The following is a 24,208-nucleotide window of genomic DNA, read 5'->3' on the forward strand; positions in this document are numbered from 1 at the left end:
AATGGTTTGTTTCATTGTCAATAGAGTGGTAATAGAGTGGTAATCAATATCATAATGCCCTTTGTTTATACTGAACCTGAACATTCATTTAAAGAGAAGTAATATTAAATAATCCTTTGAACATTTCATCTCTTGATAAACAGGCAGATGAAAATACAAACTATGGAATGGGATAGAAAAATCTGTTTTGAGTATCTTAACACCTCTAAATTCAGCAGCACTGTTTCTGTAGTCTTAAGACTTCTGAGTTCAGAAACTTTAATCTTTATTTATAAAACGTGACTTCATAAATGACTGCAACTCTCGCCATGGTGAAAGTGTGTCAGGATAACCTTTCAGTCTGTCATGACAGTCTCAAAAGTGTTCCTTGGAGACCACTTCACAAGGAATCTTTAGAGGTATAAAGCTGACAATGACATTAGAAGCAGTGGTAAACACAATTTAGCATTCCTAAAAGGTCCCTTAGGGGATTGCTATTTTAACATGCTGTAGTCGATAGCATCTGACCATTTTGGCTAATTCAATTGCTCTGACTAGTTGTGCTTAGCCAATTTAGCAGCCATCTGATTGCAGTGTAGACCATTTTTTACATGTTTATGTCTTGGAGTCTAAATACCATTAGATATTATGGCAGGCAGATTTTGGGCCTTCTACCACAGACCATTTGCTTGTGCTTTGAAACAGATGGTGGTACATTTCACTAACTTCTGAGTGTACAAAAAAAAGCTGCTCTGGATTAATTTTTAATATTTTTATCCCGATCCACCCAAAACTGCATTAGATTTAGATTAGATTATCATATAGCTTATTCATTTGTGAGATTCACACTCCTGTGTTTGATACCAAGCTGACTGTCACTTTGTAGAAAAGTGTCTGCTAAATGTAAATGTATAGTGTATTATTTATTATATAACAGATGGGTAACTGTTTATTTTAGTGACGTAGTAACACCTTCCATGTACTTACTATAGTAATAACAGTAAATTATGCATAATTACAAGTCACTAACCCTAAACCTAACTCTAACCTTAACCCTAAAATAAATACAAGTGGTTAATTAATGGGATTATCTTGAATTTGTGGGCTATTTTTTTTATCATTTTGGTGGCATTTTGCCCCAAGCCTCCAATCTTTTCTGACCCTGTTACTTATTTTTGTAATTATACTGTAAAAACATCACCATAAAATAAAGCACCTAGAACAATGATACACATCAGAAACTATATTTCTAGCTGAAGGATGCATTTGCCTAATAGAATAAGATTTTAATTAGTGCTAAATTGATATATTGGCCACTGGACCACAAAAGTCATAATTTTTTGAAATTGAGATTTATACAAGCTGATTTATTAGGATAGAACAACATCTGGCCGAGAAACAACTATTTGAAAATATGGAATCTGGGGTTGCAAAAAAAAAAAAAAAAAAATATTGAGAAAATCGCCTTTAAATTTGTCCAAATGAAGTTCTTCGCAATGCTTGTTTCTAATCAAAAACAAAGTTTTGATATATTTACAATTGGAAATTTACAAAATATCTTCATGGAACATGATCTTTACTTAATATCCTAAAGATTTTTGGCATAAAAGAAAAATGTATAATTTTGACCCATGCAAAGTATTGTTGGCTATTGCTGCAAATATACCCATGCTACTTGAGACCGGTTTTGTCCAGGACTGGTCCAGGGTCACATATATGAGTCTAAGCTGTTTAAATAAATTGCATTAGCCTGTATCACATATATTGGCCATATTTGTAGGCTGGTAGAACTGTCTGTTTGACTAACTAATTGCAGACAGTGGAAGTGTTTGCTATGCTCATTACCAGTCATTATTTTTGCAGTGCTGTTTTGATATCCACAATATATCACCTTATTGCACAACTAAAGTATTTATTACATTGTAATAACACAGTTATAATGTTATTACATGGCAGACTGATTGTAAACGCTTTCGCTTTTTGCTACAGCCAAAAGACAGGACCATTAAAAAGAGCTGACAGTTTTGCTTGGTCATGAGTGTGTGTTTGTTTTTGTTCGCCTCATATCTCTTGCATTTACTACTGGTATGATTTAATAGCAACACCACATGACCTTCACAGCCAGTTTTTCCATTCCGTCTTTTCCAGCTGCCCATTCCTGGCATCGAACCTGACCCCTGCCATTCCGGCCATCGGAGGAGTGCTGTTCGTCTTTGTGATGGGAATGCTGCTCCGAGCGAGCTTCAGCGACCCGGGCGTCCTGCCCAGGGCCACACCAGAGGAAGCAGCCGACATTGAGAGGCAGATAGGTGGGAGGAAATGCCAAGATGATCGCTCTTCCTGTCTGTCTTTCCTCGTTGTGTTCTTTTCACATTTGTAGGCTCCGGTTGCAGGTCTGCGCAGCGCTCTACAGAGAATTCTCAGAGTAAAAGGAGACAGAGAACATTTGATGTTATTTTCTCTTCTCGTTTGACATGAATAATGCATGATCTCTCTCAGGTTTGCTGTCAGCCTAGAGTAATATAAAATCTGCTGAAATATTCATCCCTAGCAAAGATTCACGGTCTCTCAGAGTATTTGTTCATGTTATTCAGTCTGATAGTTTAATCAGTCACGAGTTAATGGTTGTTCATAGGTTGGTTCAGGTATTATTAAAGGGCCAGCGAGAACCGCACCAGAAGATTTAACGGCAATTTCTTACTACATTCAGAATTTAACGGTGAAATCACTGCAGGCCAAGCCATTTTATGCCATAACACAACAAATTAGAGAACATTTTCCACAGTGCGCAGGTTGATTTAATTCGCTTGCATATGAATTTGCTGGTTATAATTGAATGAAGTCACTACTATAATGAATTTGCTGGTCTCTCATTGAGACAGAATGTAGTGGACTCCAGTGGTGAGAAATTGAAATCACTGGTGCTGAGCCGGGAAGTGCACTTTAGCTCAGGTTTGTCAGCTCGGGATTTGGAGTTATGTGTCCCTGCTGTTCGTATGAATAATATAGTAGCAAGTAAACACTGCTGTGAGGCCCAGCCGTGCTGTGTGCTGCTAAGAAGATTCATAGTGTGTTGAGGGTCACACAAGATGTGAGCCTATTAAAGTAATAGTTTACTTAAAATTGAAAACTCTGTCATAATTTACCCTTACCCTCACCCTTAAAGTGGTCATCAGATGCAAAATTCACTTTTACATGATGTTTGAACATAAATGTGTGTTGGCAGTGTGTGTACACATCCACCCTATGATGATAAAAATCCACCGAGTGGAAAATTTTAAGTGGAGTGGAGTTTAAAAATGCTTGTAAGTCATAAGCCCTTTCCCTGCTCCCATGATTGTTGATTGACACAAGTGTTTTTTTAGCGTAGACTGAGTGAGCTGTAAACTGTCTGCCATTGTTTCGACGCTGGAGCAGGGGAAGACAAGAATGTCTTCTAAGCAATTTAGGTGTTTTGTTGTTGGCTGTAATATTGAACAGTCGTCATTTACTCCCCAACATCTGAGCTGCTGAAGATGCAGAGGATTTTGCTTTTGAAGGGAATGTGCCCCCAATCTACCTAAATGCGTCTATGTTTGTGCGAATCATTCAGCTTCACCTGGAAGTATAAGGGTTTAAGGCAGGGGTGGCGAACGTCGGTCCTGGAGAGCCGCAGCCCTGCATAGTTTTGCTTCAACCCTAATCAAACGCACCTGAACAAGCTAATCAAGGTCTGAAGGGTTACTAGAAAGCAACAGGCAGGTGAGTTTTAATTAGGGTTGGAGCTGAACTCTGCAGGGCTGCGGCTCTCCAGAACCAGAGTTCGCCACCCCTGGTTTAAGGGTACCCTGAGTATAAGGGTTTTTTTTAAGAATCTTTGCAAATGGCCTTTTCTAATAATGTGCTAGTTAGCAAGTTCCACGGTTAAATTTACAGTCTCACAGAAAACTGCTCGTGACCCCATGGAAGAGAGGGGTGGGATGAACAGAGCTCACTGGCATTTAAAGAGACATACACCGAAACAGGTCGCTGTGAACGGAGCTGTTTTTGACAAGGAAAAAAAGGTGTTGTTTTCACCCTCAATTTAAGAAATTTTAACCAAAGTATGTTATAAACTTTTCATTAAGATCCTCAAGAATCATATCAACATGTGTTATAGAATAATAATTTAATGAAAACCCTATTTTGACAAAATTGACATTCAACCTATTTTTCGAATTTCCTGAACACGCAACATCCGACGTGTTTTCCCAGATCGTATCACATGTAAGTTTTTTTTTTTTAATTTTGAAAGATCTCTTATGCTCACTAAGGCTGCATTTATTTGATTAAATGTATAGTTAAAACAGTAATATTATAAAATATTGTTACAATGTAAAATAACTATTTTCTATTTTAATATATTTTAAAATGTCATTTATTCCTGTGATGGCAAAGCTGAATTGCTCTAGTCTTCAGTGTTCAGAAATTCTTCTAATTTCTGATTTGTGATCACATTTCTTATTATTTATCGATGTATGAAAACTAAAACATTTTTTCAGGATCTGTTTGAATTATTATTATTTATTTTTTTTTTTTTTTTTTGTAACAATATAAAGGACTTTACTGTCCCTTTTGATGAATTTAATCAATAATTGCTAAAGAAAAACGCAGTTCACAGAAAGTTTTTCAGTTTTTCAAACTAGCATTTGCCTTTGTAAAACTTAATGTAAGTTATATAACATATTATACCTTTAATAGTTCTGTAATACATTAATAGTGAAAATGTTTTATTTATTTTTGTATGTAATATGGTAATTATTTTTTTCATAATATGTTTTGGAATAAAGGGCAAGTCACCTTAGAATTATAAGGTTCTATCTGACATTTTTGTCAAAATTGTGTTGTTCACATAAGCTGTGTACATTTTGGGCCTCTTTTGTTTTTTTTTTTTTAAAAAGGTTCTATCTACAGATGTCTATGGAACGCAAAAACTTTGAATCAATATCTCAAAAGTGCTCAGAATGCAGAAAGAACCTTATAATTCTAAGGCGACGATATGGTAACAAATTACAATAAGGTGTCATTTGTTAAAACCCTTTTTACCTTGTCAAAATGAGCTCTGCAAATATCATCCCATTCTGAAGGATTGTTCCTTTAAATGCAAATGAGCTCTGCTCGCCCCACCCCTCTCTTCTCTCTGCTGCTCTGAGAGATTGTTTACTTTAGCCGCGAAACTTGCTAACTAGCACGTTATTAGGAAAGGTGACTGCAGAGGTTCATAAAAAAAAAACCTTATACTCACTTCTGCTGTAAGTGAAGCTGGATCACGAATGATGCGCGTGAACATAGACGCATTTATGTAGATTGGGAGGCGCATTCCCTTCACAAACAAACGTAATCTACTGCATCTTCAGCTGCTCAGATGTCGGGAGTAAATGACGACCACTGTGTTCATTATTACATCCAGCAACACAACACCTCAATCGCTCAATCGGAGATATTCTTGTCTAATTTACATCACTGCTCTGGCATCGAAAAAGTGGAGGTCGGACTGTTACAGCTGATCTGAGGTAAGATGCTCATGTCAATCAACTATTGTGGAAGCGGCCTCTGTTATTGTGATGCCACAATGACAGGCGTCTGAGAATGGCTCGATTTGAAAAAGGGAATATTATTTTTACAGATTAATTAAAAACCACTGCATGGATTTTTGTCATTATAGGGTAGATGTGTGCATACACTGCCAACACACATTAATGTTCAACAACATGTAAAAGTGAAGTTTGCATCCAATGACCCCTTTAACTAATGAACCTCATTGTAAAGTGTTACCGGATATAAGGAATATTCCAGGTTCAGTATCTAAGTTCAGGTTCATACAACAAGACTAAATCAAGTTCAATTAAACAAATAATGTTTAGTTGGCTCAACAAAACATTATTTGCACGTATGTATATAAATTAATTGCATGGAAAAGTATTTACTTAATTTAATTAAGTTCACTGGACAAGCTATTTTTTAAATAATTAGCAAAAACACATGTTTGCATGTTAACAATAATTTCATTTATAGTTGTAATATACTATAAAAGTTGAGCAAAGAAGACTGATCTCCAAACCTGTTCTAAATGTCAAAAATAACTCACCATTACTTGTATAAGAACTCTAACATGTTATTTTCTTTCATTAAAACACTTAAAATGAACATTTTTATCAACATATTTTCCTCCGCGACCCAATGCAAAGCATGCTGGGAACTACACATCCACTTTTCAGTTAGTTGTGTCAACAAAATTGATTCATTTAGTCCCAATACAAAATGATTAAGCTCAGTTAATTTTTACAAATTTAAGCGGTCAGAACATAATGGAAATAAGTTAGATAAGAAAATCTCAAGAATTTAGTTGTTTCTGCTCATTTTAACTTGTTTTAAGTAATTTGAACAAGTATTATCCTTTTTTTTGAGTGTGTAATGGATGTCTATAGGCCAAGACAAAATTACCAGTGGATACCTTAAAGTACTTTTGAAAGTACAGCTAGCCACAAAACTTTATGTACACAAGTTCTCATAAGCAGTACACATATTTACATAAAATGATATAGTTTAGACAACTCTTCTAGCATTTAAACCCTTCCATTTCTTCCATTGCAGATGCTTTACTATAAATGCAATTTTTTTTACAAACTGAAGGACGAGTCAAAGTTGTTTTCTGTAGTAAACAACAGCATGACACAGATCTTTATACAGACAGAACGTAAAAGAGATTTGCTCTTCCATCTTTTTTTTTTTTTTTTTTTGGTTTTCTAAATCGGTCTGTTTTGTTTTCACAGATGCAACCAATGGCCCGAGCGGCCCAGGCTACAGACCACCACCCCGAACCAGAGAGGTGGTCATTAACGGTCAAACAGTCAAGCTAAAATACTGTTTTACCTGCAAGATCTTCCGACCGCCGCGGGCCTCGCACTGCAGTCTGTGTGACAACTGCGTGGGTAAGCGTCTGTGTATACTGTATGTGTCTGCAAATATGTTTATATAATAGTCAGCATCATGTAAAGAAGAGCTAACATATGATTTTTCTGGCTGCGTGTTTCTCCTCAGAGAGATTCGATCATCACTGCCCGTGGGTGGGCAACTGCGTAGGGAGGAGAAACTATCGCTTCTTCTACCTGTTCATCCTCTCACTCTCCTTCCTTACCATCTTCATCTTCGCCTTCGTCATCACGCACGTAATACTGAGTAAGAGTGCTGACCGCCTACTTTCTTATATAACTTCACCCTTCAGTCCCAAAACACATGACAGATCTTATCGTACCTTGTCTTATTTAACAGTGTTTGGCAAAACAACTCAGTGTTTTTGCTTTTAAACCATTTCCTAAACCAGCTCTGGGGTTTCAGGATTGTAATAGAAAAGGATTTTGATTACACTAGATTATATGAAGATTACAACACGCTCTTGCGCATTTGTAAAGTCTGTTGTTGATGCAACCGGTTGGTCAAGTCAAATTTATTTGTGTAGCTCTTTTTTTTCACACTGTTTCCAAGCAGCTTTACAGAAAATCATGATGTTAATGTTTATAAGATCTTAATATCTTCATGCCTTTAGTCGCATTTAGCAAATGATTTAGCTGGTGATAATATGTGACCCTGGACCACAAAACCAGTCATAAGTGGCGTGAGTATTTTTGTAACAATAGCCAACAATACATTGTATGGGTCAAAATTATCGATTTTTCTTTTATGCCAAAAATCATTAGGATATTAAGTAAAGAACATGTTTCATGAAGATATTTTGTAAATTTCCTACCGTAAATATATTCAGACTTAATTTTTGATCAGTAATATGCATTGCTAAGACCTTCATTTGGACAACTTTAAAGGCAACTTTCTCAATATTTTGATTTTTTTTTTTTGCACCCTCAGATTCCAGATTTCGAATAGTTATATCTCAGGCAAATATTGTCCTGTCCTAACAAACCGTACATCAATGGAAAGCTCATTTATTCAGCTGATGATGATGATGATGTAGACATATAAATTTTGAAAAACTGACCCTTATGACTGGTTTTGTGGGTCACATATGTAATAATGCTGATAAAATTGGATGTAGTTAAATTTTGCAACAAAATAAAAAATTGCCAGCTATACACACACACACACACTGCCTTTCAGAATTTGGAATTAGTAAGATGTGCAATGTTTTTTAATGAAGTCTTTTCTGCACATCAAGGCTGCATGTTTTTTACATAAAAACAGTAATATTGTGAAATATTATTGCAATTTAAAATATTGGTTTTCTATTTTAATATACTTACAGGGGGTCAGTCCTATTATGCTCTTTCACAAAGTCTTGATTTTCTTTTGGGGTTGTACTGGAACATGTTCTCATGCCTGGTGGTTCGAAAAATGCATTATTTTTCACATAATTTGCAGTATTACAATACCTTTTTCCCCAGCCTGGCACAAATAGCTCATTTAGTTCCAGTTTAGATGAAAGCCTGCCTTCCAAAAAACTAAATGTATTGTGATTGGTTAGCTGTCCCACTGCGCTGTGATTGGCGAACAGCGTTGACGGTGTTTCAGTACAGCCACGCCCCTTGACAAAACAGCAAGTTCCGTCTGTTACATTATAGTTAAGGATATATTAAGGTATAGTTGATGCTACAGTAGTTTTGGGTCCTATCGTCAGCCTACGAGATCGCTGATGCATGATATTATCATGCTAATTTGTTTAATTATATACATTCTTCGTTTCATTACCCGAAACCAGCTCCAGCATAAGGCTAAAAGCAGCCTAATGTTTTTAATATAACTGAATTTGTATTTAACATGACAACAACTGAATAAAAACATTATAGGTTACTAATTATAGTATAATGCTTACATTTCCTTAGTTATTTAAAAAGCAGCTACAGAAAACGAGCAAAAAGAACATCATCACTGATTAGCCTAGTCTAGTGCAAATTTATGCATTTTAAAAAACACTCGCATTATAAGTGAAGGTAAATACATTGTATGATGAATAAATCTCTTACCACACTGCACACATCGCAGCGTGGCTCCGACACAGCCACCAGAGCTGATCGTCACTCTAGTCAATGCTTGTGTTTATACCAGCCGCGCTGCAGCTCGCTGAAGCGTCCCAGGAGCGGCTCTCCACGCTGCATTGCTAAAGTTAGGCTAATCCCCCACCTCATCCCTACCCACCCCCCAACTATTCACATTTCCATAGTGATTTATTTTAATGATATTCTAATGGGCCACATTGTGACATCATAACATCCGGAAAAAATGCTGTAGTTCCAAAGGAGCCGTTCGTTGTAGTTCTTGAAAAGGGATTTTTTAAAAATGAAATATCTCCCTTTGGAGACTTTGAGATTTGTAACTTTGTAGATCTTTTTTATGCCCAAACATACACACCACACACTGACTAAAATTCAAAAAGTGAAAAAGCATAATAGGACCCCTTTAAAAATATAATTTATTTATATTATGTAAAGTTCAAAACAGTTGTGATGCTTTTTATTTTTTTAGAACCTGAGATACTTTTTACAGGATTCTTTGATGAATAAAAAGCATTTATTTCAAATAGAAAGCTTTTATAAATTGAGTTTTTTTCTTTTTTAAAAGAAATTAATACTTTTATTCTGCAAGGATGTGTTAAATTAATACAAAGTGATAGTAAAGACATATATTGTTAGAAAAGAGTACTATTTATATAAATGCTGTTAACCTTTTATTCATCAAAGAAATCCTGAAAAAAGTATCTCAGGTTGCCAAAAAATATAAAGCATCACTACTGTTTCCAACATTGATAATAAACCAGCATATTAGAATGATTCCTGAAGGATCATGTGACACTGAAGACTGGAGTAATGATGCTGAAAATTCAGTTTTGCATCACATGAATAAATTATATTTTAAAGTACATTAAAACAGAAAACCGGTATTTTGAATTGCAATAATATTTCACAATATTACTGTAAATGCAGCTTTGACGAGCTTAAGAGACTTCTTTAAAAAACATTAAATATCTTACTGATCCCAAACTTTTGAATGACAGTGTATATATGTATAATATCTTGCAAAGATATAAACATATAAAATATAACATTTTCCAAAAAGTTTCCAAAAATATATATATATATATATTTTTTTTTTTCAAAGGTAACATACCGCATTACTTTCCATAAAAAGTACCTAAGTTATGCAGTTAGTTATTGCAATATTTTTGGCGAGTATTTGTACCAAAATAACCCTTTAAGAACTAGTACTGGTTCTTCATCACTATAATGTATGGTTCAGTTTCCCACCATCGATCGGCTCCTCCTCTCAGCTGTTGAATGGCAGGAGAAACCATGAGGCCGCTGACAAAGCAGTTTCCTCCCTGGGCGAAGTGATGGAGAGGCTGTAAGCCTGAGCTCTGCGCTGTTTACTGCACCGGACTGATCAATCGGGCCGCGAGGGCAGGGGCACTCTGGGGTTGCTGTAGTGACAAATGGCTCCTGTAAGATGTTTATTGGACAGGGCACACTCAGTGCGGCTTTATTTACCCACGAATCTCTCCTCAGATGCCCTCCGGAAACCATTAGCATTAAACACAGTGGCTGACTTTGAAGCAGTCCAGAAGGTGATTGCATTGAGAGTGTCAGGACAGTGGCTTTAGGGATTGGTGCACCATGGGAGAGTGATGGCATCAAATTGTAATATCGCGGTGCTTTCAAAATAGTACTGAATGATTTTTTTTTTTATGTACTTACAAATACTTAATAATACATGTTGATATAGTGTGATACTGCAAGTTTATAATACTATGGTATTACATCATGGTAGTGAAATTAAGTACTTTAGTGCACTGAATAATTAATTATATTGTTTTCGCGGTAGCGTTTAAGTGGGATGCTGCATGTACTGACAAGCATCTAAACTAAAATATACTTTGATGTCATTTCTATTGAGATTTGTACGTTATATATTAAAATAGATTTGTAATTACATATTTGTAATAGTGAAGTTGCAATTTAATACATTTAATACAGTTTATTAGTATGTTAGTAAACACATCAAATTAAGTGTGCTTAATAATCTGATAATTAAACAATGATAATTTTTTAATATAGTTTTTAATATAGTTTTAAGATTTGAAGTATACTACAAGTGTTATGATCTGGTCGGTGAGCTGCGGACTGCTCACCACCAGACGTCGCTCTCGCCTTTTTGTCACGCACGGACTGTCACACTACACCCCGGACTACACTCCCCATCAGCCATTGCACTTCACCCCCGTCCAATCAGAGACAGTATAAATACCCCGGTCTTCCTGTCACTCCTCGCCGAGTATTGAATTGTTACTATCGTTCATACAAAGCGTTTCCCCTTGCCATTCTGTGTTTTGTTTTCTTGTTTAAACTCTCGCCTGTCTTCACGGATTACTCTCTGCCTAGCCCTTCTCTGATTTCGTTCGCCGCTGTATTGACCCTTGCCTGGATTTAGGATTACTCTTGTCTCGTCGTCCATACACCTGCCTGCCGTTGTCTGACCCTGCCTGCCTGACCATGTCTATGTCCAATCCCGTTAATAAAAGTATGCAAATGGATCCGCTCGTCTCTCGTCTCCCTCTCCACGTTACAGAATACTCGGCCACAAAAGGATCCAGCAACTTTTCATCCGGACATTCATCAGGTATGGACTTAGATAGCATGCTCTTCAGAATCAGACAAGGACCACAGACACTTGAACAATACATATGTGAATTTCTGGCTGTATCAAATCACTCCTCCCTCCCGGACTGTGTCTTATGTGAGATCTTTTGTGATGGCGTAAATGAGCCTTTAAAGGCTAGGCTGAGACGCAAGGGACCGCGCTCATCTCTAGCTGCATTTATGGACTTTGCATTGTTGTGTGTGGGCTCGTCGTTTACTGTGGGGGTCGCGGAGGAGGAACACGACAACACGGTAACGGCGGCCGCTCACCCCGCTCACAGAATGGCGGCCGCGCCAAAGCGCGACGCCACAGACACACTGGCCGCCTGGCTCGTTCGTGAAATGGCGGCCACACTAGAGCACGCTCGTGCTATGACGGCGACTACGGATAGCGCTCCGGAGCGCGTCTATGCTATGACGCCGACAGCAGAACCCGTGCGCAAGATGGCGGCCGCGCCGGTGCGCGCTCACAAAATGGCGGCGAAAACAGAGCTTCGTCACATCACAGCTGCCGTACCAGAGCAATATGAGGTTACAGCTGCATTTCCTGCGTCAAGTCAAGTCAGAGCTGCTCTTCCTAAGGCAAGTCAAGTTAAAACGGTGTTTTCTGTGTCAAGTCAAGTCAGAACTGTGGTTCCTGTGTTAGATCAAATTACATCTGTCGCTTCTGTCTCAAGTCAAGGTACAGACATCACTCCTGAGCCAAGCACTGCACAAGATGGCTGCCGCGCCAGAGCCAGCACTGCACAAGATGGCTGCCACGCCAGAGCCAGCACTGCACAAGATGGCTGCCACGCCAGAGCCAGCACTGCACAAGATGGCTGCCACACCAGAGCCACTGCACAAGATGGCTGCCACGTCAGAGCCACAGCACAAGATGGCTGCCACGTCAGAGCCTGCTAACGCATCGCCAGCCAAGCCAGTGCCAGCTAACGCCACGTCAGCCAAGCCACAGCCTGCTCAGGCCATCTCAGTCAAGCCACAGCCTCTTCACGTCGTGTTTCCTGCCCCGGAGTCTGCACCTATCATGGCCGCCCTTCCTGAAGTGGTTCCTGAGTTAAGCAAGGTCACAGCCGTGGTTCTTGAGTCAAGTCACGTCCCGCCTGACATCCCAAGATCACTGCCTATCATGATGGCCCACGTGCTGGACTCACCCCTAATGGCTGTATGGGCAGCAAAAGTGGCAGCTACTCCTGATTCCAGTCAAGTCGCAGCTGCGTTTCCTAAGTCAAGTAAAGTCACAGCTGCCACCCCCGAGCCAAGCAAGACTACAGCTACTTTTCCTGTGTCAAGTCAGGCTGCAGAACCTAGTCAAGCTGCTGAACCAAGTCGAGCTGCATCTGCAGCTTCGGAGTCCGGCCAAGCTTCAGAGTCCGGCCAAGCATCAGAATCCGGTCAAGCTTCAGAGTCAAGCCAAGTCACAGCTGTGTTCCACGCGCCAAGCCAAGATACAGCTGTTGTTCTTCATGAGTCAAACAAGGACACAGCTGTTCCCCACGAGTCAAGCCAAGACACAGATGTTGTTCCCGAATCAAGCCAAGCTACAGCAGACCTTCATGAGCCAGGTCAAGTTGCTACAGTTATTCCCAAGCCAAGTCAATCCTTAGCTGACCTCCATAAGCCAAGTCGAGTCACAGTCGCTCCTTCAGGTCCAAGTCACGTCTGGCCAGAGCCTCCTCACGTCTCCTCTGAACTCCCAGAGCTCACGCTCCCAAGTCACAAGTCCAGTAATGTCACAGCCGTCGTCCCTGCGCCTAGCAAGGTCACAGGTGGTCTCCAAAAGTCCAGCCAAATCACAGTTGGTCACCACCAACCAAGTCAACCCACTACTGAACTTCACGAGCCCAGTCACGACTCGTCTGTCCATCCAGGACCAAGTCACGTCTCGTCTGACCACCCAGAGTCCCGCCATGCATCACCTGACGGTCCAGAGCTAAGTCACGCCCCGTTCGACATCCCTGGGTCGCGGCCTTTCATGATGGCCAGCGTACTGGGTCCACCCCCAGTGCTAGTAAGGGCAGCTAACATCTCGGCGGCTTCAGCGTCTCCTAGACCAACTGTTAGTGAGGTTCTGCCCCCAGCTGCTGCTCTTCCTGTCATGGCGGTCGCCATTTGGTGTGTGTGGGCTGCACACTGCGCTCCTGAGGTCACGCCTGTTCCCAAGCCTGCGCCAGAGCTCCCTTCTGATCACAAGCCTGCGCCAGAGCTCCCGTCTGATCACAAGCCTGCGCCAGACCACAAGCCTGCTCCAGAGGTCCCGTCTAGTTTCAAGTCTGTTCCCGATGCCTCGTCTGACCACGAGACCGACCCAGAGGCCTCACCAGTTGGAGAAGCCGCGCCAATGCCTCCTGAGGTGTCAGCTTCGGCTGTAGGTCCTCCTAGGGAGGCGGCGTTCTGCCTCAAACTCTCTGCTTCTCCTCTCATTCTGTCTGCCTCCTCTGTCACTGTTCTCCCCAGGTCCCAGTCCATGACGCAGCCTCCTGCTCCGCCCCGGAGGACTGCGGTGCCTCCTGCTCCGCCCTGGAGGGCGCTGGCGCCGCCTGCTCTGCCTTCGGCTCCGCCCTGGAGGGGTATAGCGCCGCCTGCTCTGCCTCCGGCTCCGCCCTGGAGGGCTCTAGCCCCGCCTGCTCAGCCTCCGGCTCCGCCCTGGAGGGCTCCACCGGCTCTGTCCTGGAGGGCTCTTGCATTGCCTGCTCTGCCTCCGGCTCCGCCCTGGAGGGCTCCACCGGCTCTGTCCTGGAGGGCTCTTGCATTGCCTGCTCTGCCTCCGGCTCCGCCCTGGAGGGCTCTAGCGTCGCCTGCTCTGTCTCCGGCTCCGCCCTGGAGGGCTCTAGCGTCGCCTGCTCTGCCTCCGGCTCCGCCCTGGAGGGCTCTAGCGTCGCCTGCTCCGCCTCCGGCTCTGTCCTGGAGGGCTCTTGCATTGCCTGCTCCGCCTCCGGCTCCGCCCTGGAGGGCTCCTGCCCTGCCGGTCCTGCCTCAATCACCGGGTCCCCGCAGGGACCTGGCCTTCCGGCCCTTGCTCTGTCTAACCCCTGCCCCACCGCTCCCTGGACTATGGTTTGTTTGGAGCGTCTGGAAGCCGCTCTTTGGGGGGCTATGTTATGATCTGGTCGGTGAGCTGCGGACTGCTCACCACCAGACGTCGCTCTCGCCTTTTTGTCACGCACGGACTGTCACACTACACCCCGGACTACACTCCCCATCAGCCATTGCACTTCACCCCCGTCCAATCAGAGACAGTATAAATACCCCGGTCTTCCTGTCACTCCTCGCCGAGTATTGAATTGTTACTATCGTTCATACAAAGCGTTTCCCCTTGCCATTCTGTGTTTTGTTTTCTTGTTGTTTAAACTCTCGCCTGTCTTCACGGATTACTCTCTGCCTAGCCCTTCTCTGATTTCGTTCGCCGCTGTATTGACCCTTGCCTGGATTTAGGATTACTCTTGTCTCGTCGTCCATACACCTGCCTGCCGTTGTCTGACCCTGCCTGCCTGACCATGTCTATGTCCAATCCCGTTAATAAAAGTATGCAAATGGATCCGCTCGTCTCTCGTCTCCCTCTCCACGTTACAACAAGTCCACAAGGGCAAACTCGATGCGAATACTTTTTGGCTTATGCATTGCAAGCATGTTGACATGTACACATTTAATGTGTGTCTTTGTGACACACTCCAGTAATCAAGGGGGCGATAGAGTTATCTGAGACATTAAACTAGATGTGCTATGATTCCGGTAGCTAGCTATAAACATTCTGACAGTAACTTTAACTTGAAGAGAACGTAAGAATCTAAAAGACGAACAAGTTGAACAAGCAAGTTACATAAACTGTTTGTTACGTAAACTCTATGGTCCGTGTTCTCTTTTAGGTCAACTACTGACATAGTGGAGTAACATTTTGAGGAGAATCTTTCAAAACTGCTGATCAACCATTACAGTAGTAGACATGAAAGAGGAAAAAAAAGACAGCGTTAGGAATCCTTGCACACTTGTGTTGTAAATTGTGATTTGGCACATTTTAAGGTGAGACACTGCAGGTGAATAGGGTTAAAATATTAACTGATAGTTATGGCCTTACCAGTTGGCTGATTTTTTTTTTTTTTTTTTGTATTACAGGTTTTCTAAAATGTTAGGTTTAAATATGCAAATGATGCATTATTTAATTAAATATGCACTAATTTGCATACATTTCTAGCACAAAAATCTAAACACTGGATGAAGTCAGTTTCAAAATTCTTGTTTAATTTTTTTGACATATTAGAGTCAAATGTTTTTACAGAGGGAATTTTGGATATCTCATTTTTGTCACTCCATAATTTAGAAGATACAGACAGAACAGACAGAAAACAATTTTCAAATGGATAACGTGCTATAAATAAAAACACTTAAAGGAGAAGTCCACTTCCAGAACAACAGTTCACAAATAATTTACTCACCCCCTTGTCATCCAAGATGTTCATGTCTTTCTTTCTTCAGTCGTGACGAAATTATGGTTTTTGAGGAAAACATTTCAGGATTTTTCTCCATATAATGGACTGATATGGTGCCCTGATTTTGAACTTCCAAAATGTAGTTTAAATGCAGCTTCAAAGGGCTCTCAGCCGAGGAAGAAGGGTCTTATCTTTGTTTACAAACAAAAAGGTACAAGGTTCAAAAAGGTTCCTCCTCTCAAGTTGTAGGAAAAAATAAGATGGAGTTTTTCGCCATACTCAGTACACAGATGATGAACTTGCACGTGATTCATAGTAGTGATGGGAAGTTCGGATCATTTTACAGACTCAAACCTTTGAGTCCCGTCCAGCAAAATGAATGAATCTTTTTTCGGGTCATTTCGTTCATTTTAGCAAAATATAATTAAAATGCTGCGTGTTACTTCCCTAACACATCTATTGCTTACACAAATGTTGATCACACTACAAACGAGATAAAACTATAATGCTATAAGAAACAGAAGAGATTAATTCCTTGTTTACCTGCGTCTGTAGTCTATGTTTAGCTCACCTCACCTCTTATCAGACAAGTTTTCGGGTTTGAATCATTCGTTCATCACGTGACAGCCCCATATTTGAATGAACGACTTGAAAAACCAGAAGACTCGAAACAGGTGAACTAATTCCAGTACAGAACCTAACAGGATGTTGCGCATGCACAACTGAACAAATCACTCCCAGAGACAACTCGTTCTTCCCGAGTCACATTGAAGATTAATTCAAAATGAAAGAATCGTTCAAGAATGACTCATTACTAATTCGTAGCATTGTGAACGCGCATCCCAGAGCCTGTGCTACACAAGCTTTTGTGCTTAAAAAGTATAAAAACAAAATGTATTTTCCGAAAAAATGACAGATCGTTTCGCTAGGTAAGACCCTTCTTCCTCGGCTGGGATCGTTTAGATCCCTTTGAAGCTGCATTTAAACTACATTTTGGAAGTTCTAAAATCGGGGCAACAATGAAGTCCATTATATGGAGAAAAATCCTGAAATTCTTTCCTCAGAAAAGTGTTTTTGTCTGATTGTCTTCCCTTAAAGCAAAATAACACATTTAAGAATTAAACCTACACCATTACAAGTAAATAATAGAGTCACAAATTTAAAATCGAACAATTTCCGTAGCAGTTTCATAACTAAACATTGAATGTGGGAGATAGCATAAATATTGATTATCCTGTTTCCACATTCAGAGGCACAGTCATAGAGAGGTCGTCATCTCGATCTTGACCTTTCCAACAGTGGATGCTCTGCTTCCAGTATTAATATCGTCTTGGGTGATCTGATCACAGGTGGTCAGCTGAGACAGATCGACATGTATCTCACCAGAGAAAGGGTCTCTGAGTGTGTGACTGCATGCATTAATTACAACATCAGTGTGTTACTGAATGTTAAAGCATCAAAATTCATTGTTTTGTTTTGTTTTTTTACCCAAATTCCATACTTTTACATATTCTTTCATTATTTAAAAACTGTTGCTTTAATTATCTTAAACAAAACTGAAAATCATTAAGAAGACCTTTGTCTCAAAATATATGCATCCATTTTAGCGATTCTCGTTTGCATTTAAATCTACATTAAAAAACATCAAATAATAGATCAATCACATAATCAACTTTGCGCTGCAGCCCGCAATCTTGTCAAGGATCAGACAAATTTGCATGTGCATGTTGAAAAGCAAATGTTTTAGAAAGTGCTACACCACGTTTTTGTGCCATGTAGTGGTATCAAAGGCGCCTTTTACCCCGGGGCACCTTTAGCCCCATGGTCCACTATATGTTAAAACCATCCCTTGTGAAAAAAGATGTGTGCTTAATTGCATTAATTGTAGTGTACTTCAAATCTAAAAAGAATATTTTTCAAAACTGTACTTGCTAGGGATGGCGAAAACTAAAAAATTTCTTGACCAACCACCGAGCCTCATTAGCCGGTTGAAACCGGTTAACCGATTAGTTTAAAATATGGTACGCTATTTGAAATAACAGCCATTTCGAGCCGCGCCTGCAATTTCGCAACTCTGTCGCATCTCTCTGCCGCTCTGCCTCCCGCACACACACACACACACTGCCACTCACGTCACTTTTTTAAAATCCCCTACAGCGCGAAACATGAGTCCCGCAAACGCGGCGCCGAAGAGCTTGTTGTATGTAATCGTAGGACAAATGGCTCCTTAGTTTCAAATGGTTTGGGTACAAGGTGATCGCTTTGAAAATAAAGGCGTTTGTCTAGGTTAGAAGCTCATTTGAAACATTGCCACGGCTCATTTAAGAAAATGACAGCTCCGAAGAGACGCCGCTCTAACCTTGAGTGTTTTAGCCTGTTGCCTTTACTTTTCGCAAACCTTGTGAGCGCGCGAACCCAAACGCTGTGACCTCGCGCCAAATGTTTTTATTGGTTTATTAAGTACAAACAGGCGAGTTATGAAAAATTGAGTGTGAGGGATAATTTGTTCACTTAACACAAAAAGATGAGGAATGAGATGGCTAACTGTAGTAGCGTATAGTCCACTGTCTATAATAGCCTAATTTAGATATCACTTTTTTTTTTAACCGACTACCGACAACTTTGACCGGTTAACGTTGATACGGTCAACCACCGGTCAAACGGTCATCGGTTAACATCCCTAGTACTTGCAGATAATATAATATTAATTAAATAAAATGCCACCTAATTGTACCTAAAGTACACTGCCCTTCAAAAGTTTGGAAAAACCCCTGGCAAAGTGTGGTTTTGGACGATATCAGCATAAATCTTTATCATTTTTCGGTGCAAATACATTAAAGTAACTTGACATTATTACTGAAGACCAGCAATAATAATTTTCATTTTGATTACATAATAATGGCAATATATACATGTCAAAGTCAGACATGCCCCTTTGCCAGCTGTGATTCCTGGTTACAGGTTTAAACTTCAAGGCCCAGGTTTTTAAAAGATTTTTGGGTCAGCATGCCATAATAGCTTCAACATTTAATTGCCAATTAAGTTTAGAATACAATGAATTTAGGCCCAGATCATGCAGAGCTGTAATAGCTGCTAATGGTGGATATTTAGTTTTTTCTATGTATAAACTGTTTATGTAATAAAATATGGTTTCGTAGTTTGTGTTGTCCCTTATCAGTGCAAAATTATCCAGTATTGTCCAAAACCCCACTTTTCTAGGGCGTTTCAAAACTTTTGGAGGGCAGTGTACATTTTTATGACTATGACTTTTTCATGCTTTAAAGTAAACTTAATTTGCTTGTATTGACTAACATCCTAAAGCGCATTTAAAGCTGTAACTGACTATAATTTTAATGTTTAATATGAATATTTACTATTTTAATTATATTAATTTAATTTTAAATATTTATTTAATGTTGCATTTAAAGTTTCTTAAATATATTACATTTTAAATATACTATACAACTTCATCATCGCAAATGTGTAATTACAAACACATGACATACAAGTTTACAAGCATAAGAGAGAAGTAAATATGAAATTAAAGATACAGATGTAGTTAGGTCCAATTTAAGTAAGTCAAAATAGTACTTTTAAGTTCAACTAATTGCATGTATGATATGATATGATACGAAAAGTATATTTTGATTATATAATTTAATTTTAAAGTGCCCCTATTATGCCATTTTCAAGGTTCCTAATATTGTGTTGGGAGTCTCCTACAATAGGTTTACATGTGTGGAAGTTCGGACAACGCTTTTGTTTTCTCAAAATATGCATTTAATATCACCTCATTTTCAAACGATTCATTTTTGAAGCAATTCAAAAATTCAGCCTACTCTGCTCTGATTGGTCAGATAGCCCAGTCTGTTGTGATCAGTCCACGGCGTACAGCACGTGTCAGAAATGATGCACCCATTGTCGTAATTCTGTATCTTGAACGCTTGATAGAAAATATAAACATCTGTTATTTATCATAGTTACAGGTTGTGAATCAGTGGAGCCAGATGGTTCAAATGTACTGAGCCATCTTACAAGAGCAAGCGTTTTGTGAGTCCCACACTGAACTCCCCAAGATTAGAGAAGCAGTCTTCAGTAAAATTACGTGTTTGAGGGTGGATCAAGTTTAGGCTGTTCAGAGTTGATTCTTTACTTTACACACTCCATGAAAGGCAATATTCGAAATGGCATAATTAAATAACATGCAATTCAGCGTCCAAAAACATTACATTCAGTTTTAGAGTACAAGTACTCTTTTAACAAGGAAACAAGGTATGCTCACACATTTCCTAAATTAACGATAGTTGTTAATGTGGCATCTTGGTATTCTATTTAGAGTGCTTGCAAACATCTGTAAGCCAGCAGCTGGTTAATTTTTTATTCCAGTGATTCGATGCTTAATATACCGTCTGCTTTTTCATCTGAGACTTGTGTTTCATGTTCCTGTGACAGCTTTTCTTTGTTACATAACCAGTGCTTTTCCTGCAGGATCCAACAGGACTGGCTTTCTTAGTGCTCTCAAAGACAGCCCTGCTAGATATCCTTTCACTAAAGTGTGTGTGTGGGAAGAGGCTGTGCAATAGGAGTCTATTTCTGGTTTTCACACCTCTGGAACACAATTGCAGAAAAGCAGCCCACACTGACTTTCTCTACGTCTTCATTGCTATGCGTCTGTAGCCCTCTCTTTTCAATGGAAAGAAATATGTTATTAAATACGGTCTGTGGGAAGTCTTTGCATATCCGAGATTGGCTTGAGAGGGAAAACAGCGAGACACTAGAAAAGACCTTCTGTCTGTCTGCGCAAATATGCAAAAGAGTGATTTGTATTAGCAAAGGGACGTCTCGCTGTCGTGTTCATTAGTGAGACCGGCTTCCTGCTCAACGGTCAATTATTAGCTTGTCATGCATCATTTATTGCTTCATGATAGACTTACTCCCATAAGCAAGCAAGTCAACACATGCTAGTACCAGCAAAAACCAGATTTGCAGAGTACAAACTACTTCTTAAGCAGTGTTTTTTTAGTAAATATATCTAAATATCTACACTACCAGTCAAACGTTTTTGAACAGTGATTTTTAATGTTTAAAAAAAGTATTTTCTGCTCACGAAGCCTGCATTTATTTGATCCAAAGTACACTAAAATTTAGAAATATTATTACTATTTAACATAACATTCTATTTGAATATATTTTAAACTATAATTTGTTTCTGTGATTTCACAGCTGATTTTTTTGCATCATTACTCCAGTCACATAATCCTTCAGGAATCATTCTAATATTTTGATTTGCTGCTCAAAAAACAAAAAACAAAAACAAAAACAAAAAAAAACAAAAAAAAAAAAAAAAATATATATATAGATAGATAGATATTTGTTTAAAACAGCTGAGTATATTTTTTAGGTTTCTTTGATGAATATAAAGCATTTATCTGAAATAGAAATCTTTTGTAACATTATAAATGTCTTTATAATCACTTTTGATCAATTTAAAGCATCCTTGCTAAATGTATAAATATTGACAATAATAATAATAATAATAATAATAATAATAAATGTTTCTTAAACAACAAATCAGCACATTAGAATGATCTCTGAATGATCATGTGACACTGAAGACTGGAGTAATGATGCTGAAAATTTAGCTTTGATCACAGGAATAAATTACATTTTAAAAGATATATACAAATAGAAACCAGTTCCTTTAAATAATAATAAAAAATAACAATATTACTGTTTTTGCTGTATTTTTCATTAAATAAATGCAGGCTTGGTGAGAAAAGAATTCTTTAAAAATCATGAAACATCTTACTGTTCAAAAACTTTTGACTGGCTTTAAACAGTCTAAATTTAGTTGTGAAGCAAAATTGCATAAGACTTTTTTAAAATATATTTATAAAAATAAATATAAACTATATGTTTTTTTTTTTTCTTATTTTCAGCATAAACCTTACTAAATTTGATTACATTTATGCACTAAAAACAAGTGCTCTACTGTTCAAAAATTTAGAGTCAGTATTTTTTTTCTATATCAGAAAATAAAATTCAAATTTACTTGATCAGAAGCAACAGTAAAGACATTCGTATTGCTATGAACAATATTTCTGAAGGCACATACGACACTTAAAACTGGAGTAATGGCTACTAAAATGTCAGCTTTGGCATCACAGGAATAAATGTGAAAATGTTATAATGTTATCATTTGTATTGTTTTAATTATGCTTTAATTTGTACCAGTTCACAATATTACTAATCAAATAAATGCAGCCTTGGTGAGCATAAGAGACTTCTTTCATAAGTAAGTAAAATAAATGCATGCATGTATAAATAAATAAATACAATGTAGTAATTATTTAATACATAGCAATAATAAAAATAATAATAAACATTATTACAGTTTTTACTGTATTTCTAAATAAATAAACATAAAAAAGTCAAACTTTTGAATGGTAGTGTAAACAGATGCACCTTGACTAAAATCAGCGCTGTTTATTTTTGCACTGTTAGGCCTTGCTGAAAGCAGGCGCTTAACGGAATGTTGTCTATAAAACATCTGTGTACATTCTCTATTGATCATGGCTGCAGTGATTCATCAAATGACAAAGAAAAGCGCTCAACCGGGCTCATATCCAAAAGTGTGGTGTAGTCGAGCGCACTTTCAGCATTTTAAGGATGCAATTCGAGTGTCTGGATTGCAGTGGTGGAATGATGCTGTACAGATCCAATATTTCTAGAGTGCTTGAGTCCTTTGATGCGAGTCCATATTCTAAAGCTGTCAGTCAGCTTTTATAATAAGTAAATGTAGTAATGCATGTATAGATTTCTATTTTCCTTGACGATTGTACTGTTCTGGAAGTGGTGGTGTGCTTTTTCTCCGTCTGGTCCATCGTGGGACTGTCAGGATTCCATACCTACCTGATCAGCTCCAATCAGACCACCAATGAAGACGTGAGTACCTCTCTTTCACTAGTAATTCTTTATCTCAGTATTCATTAACTAATCAAACATGCTTATGTGGTAATTGTTGATGTTTTATAATAATACACCCAGGACTGTACATTACATTGATCATAATGACCTGACAGGAGACAAAATCATACAAACAGGGTCCAAAATGAACACCCTTCAAACTGTAAATGCAAGTCAGATTACCTTTGGTGCAGCGAAAGTGACATGAGCAGTTCACATTGCATACTTTCATAGTGTATACTTAAGGAAAATGTTCTTCATTGCATAAAGTATGAATGCTATATCCACTGTGACAGTTTCGGTCACACTTTATTTAAAGAACCAATTCTCACTAATCAACTATTAACTATGACTTTTACCTCAATAAACTCTTATTTCTACTTATTAAAAGATAAACCTAAAAATAAAATGAGAATATTTACTTTTTCATATGAATATTCATCATTTTCAAACCTAAATTAGCAAGCTTTTATTTTGGCGGGTTGCTGCGCACCCATGTTTAGCGCTTCGGACTGAAGAGCGTTCAGTGAATGAAATGTCACATTTTTGCATTGTGCTTTGAAAACGGAAGCAAATAGCCTAGAATTATGCTTGCTTTCAGTTCAAATAGAAATCTTATACAGTATTACAGTTTGTCGATCTACAGTAGTAATTGTGCATTAACAGCTGTCAACCACGCAATTGCGCGCTCTGAACTTATTTACACAGCGCATTTTCTTATTTTGGTCTTGCATGCGGACCTGCGGATCGCTTATGTGCACCCCTGGTAATAAATGTATTGTTCATTGTTTGTTCATGTTAGTTAATACATTAACAAAATGGTAGCAAATGACACCTTATTGTAAAGTCTTTCTGAAATATTTATGACCAGTAAACATCCTCAAATGACCCGACCGCAGGTTAATTTTGGACCCTGCATACAAAGTTTATTTACAAAGTGTCCCTCTGGGTCTAAGACTGTGAGCCAAGATCAAAAGAGACACTCGGAAAGTCTGACAAGCCGTTATGGGAAGACAATTAATGAGCGCTTCAAAAGACTTGGTTTTAAAGATCAGTGTGTTTGGAGGTATTTCTCACCGTAACGCCTGGCAGGAAGCAAAATATAATCAATCTTAAACTCTTTCCCATCCTCACCCTAGTTTATCACTGGGTTTATTAAGGGAGCCTGTCGTCTCT

At 38.9% G+C, this 24,208-nt stretch overlaps 1 protein-coding gene across 3 annotated transcripts in view; it reads left to right on the plus strand.

Moving 5' to 3' along the window:
• Positions 1 to 24,208, plus strand: part of zdhhc14 (zinc finger DHHC-type palmitoyltransferase 14) — a 47,851-nt gene that overhangs the window by 11,428 nt on the left and 12,215 nt on the right. For all 3 annotated transcript variants that reach the window (XM_051138824.1, XM_051138822.1, XM_051138823.1), the window contains exons 2-6: positions 2,128 to 2,288; positions 6,771 to 6,929; positions 7,039 to 7,176; positions 20,555 to 20,603; positions 22,909 to 23,011. In XM_051138824.1, coding sequence (XP_050994781.1) covers positions 2,128 to 2,288; positions 6,771 to 6,929; positions 7,039 to 7,176; positions 20,555 to 20,603; positions 22,909 to 23,011 — 610 coding nt within the window. The remainder of the gene's footprint in view (positions 1 to 2,127; positions 2,289 to 6,770; positions 6,930 to 7,038; positions 7,177 to 20,554; positions 20,604 to 22,908; positions 23,012 to 24,208) is intronic.

The sequence above is a fragment of the Labeo rohita genome, chromosome 20 (genome assembly GCF_022985175.1).
Source record: "Labeo rohita strain BAU-BD-2019 chromosome 20, IGBB_LRoh.1.0, whole genome shotgun sequence".
NCBI classification, from domain to species: Eukaryota; Metazoa; Chordata; class Actinopteri; order Cypriniformes; family Cyprinidae; genus Labeo; species Labeo rohita.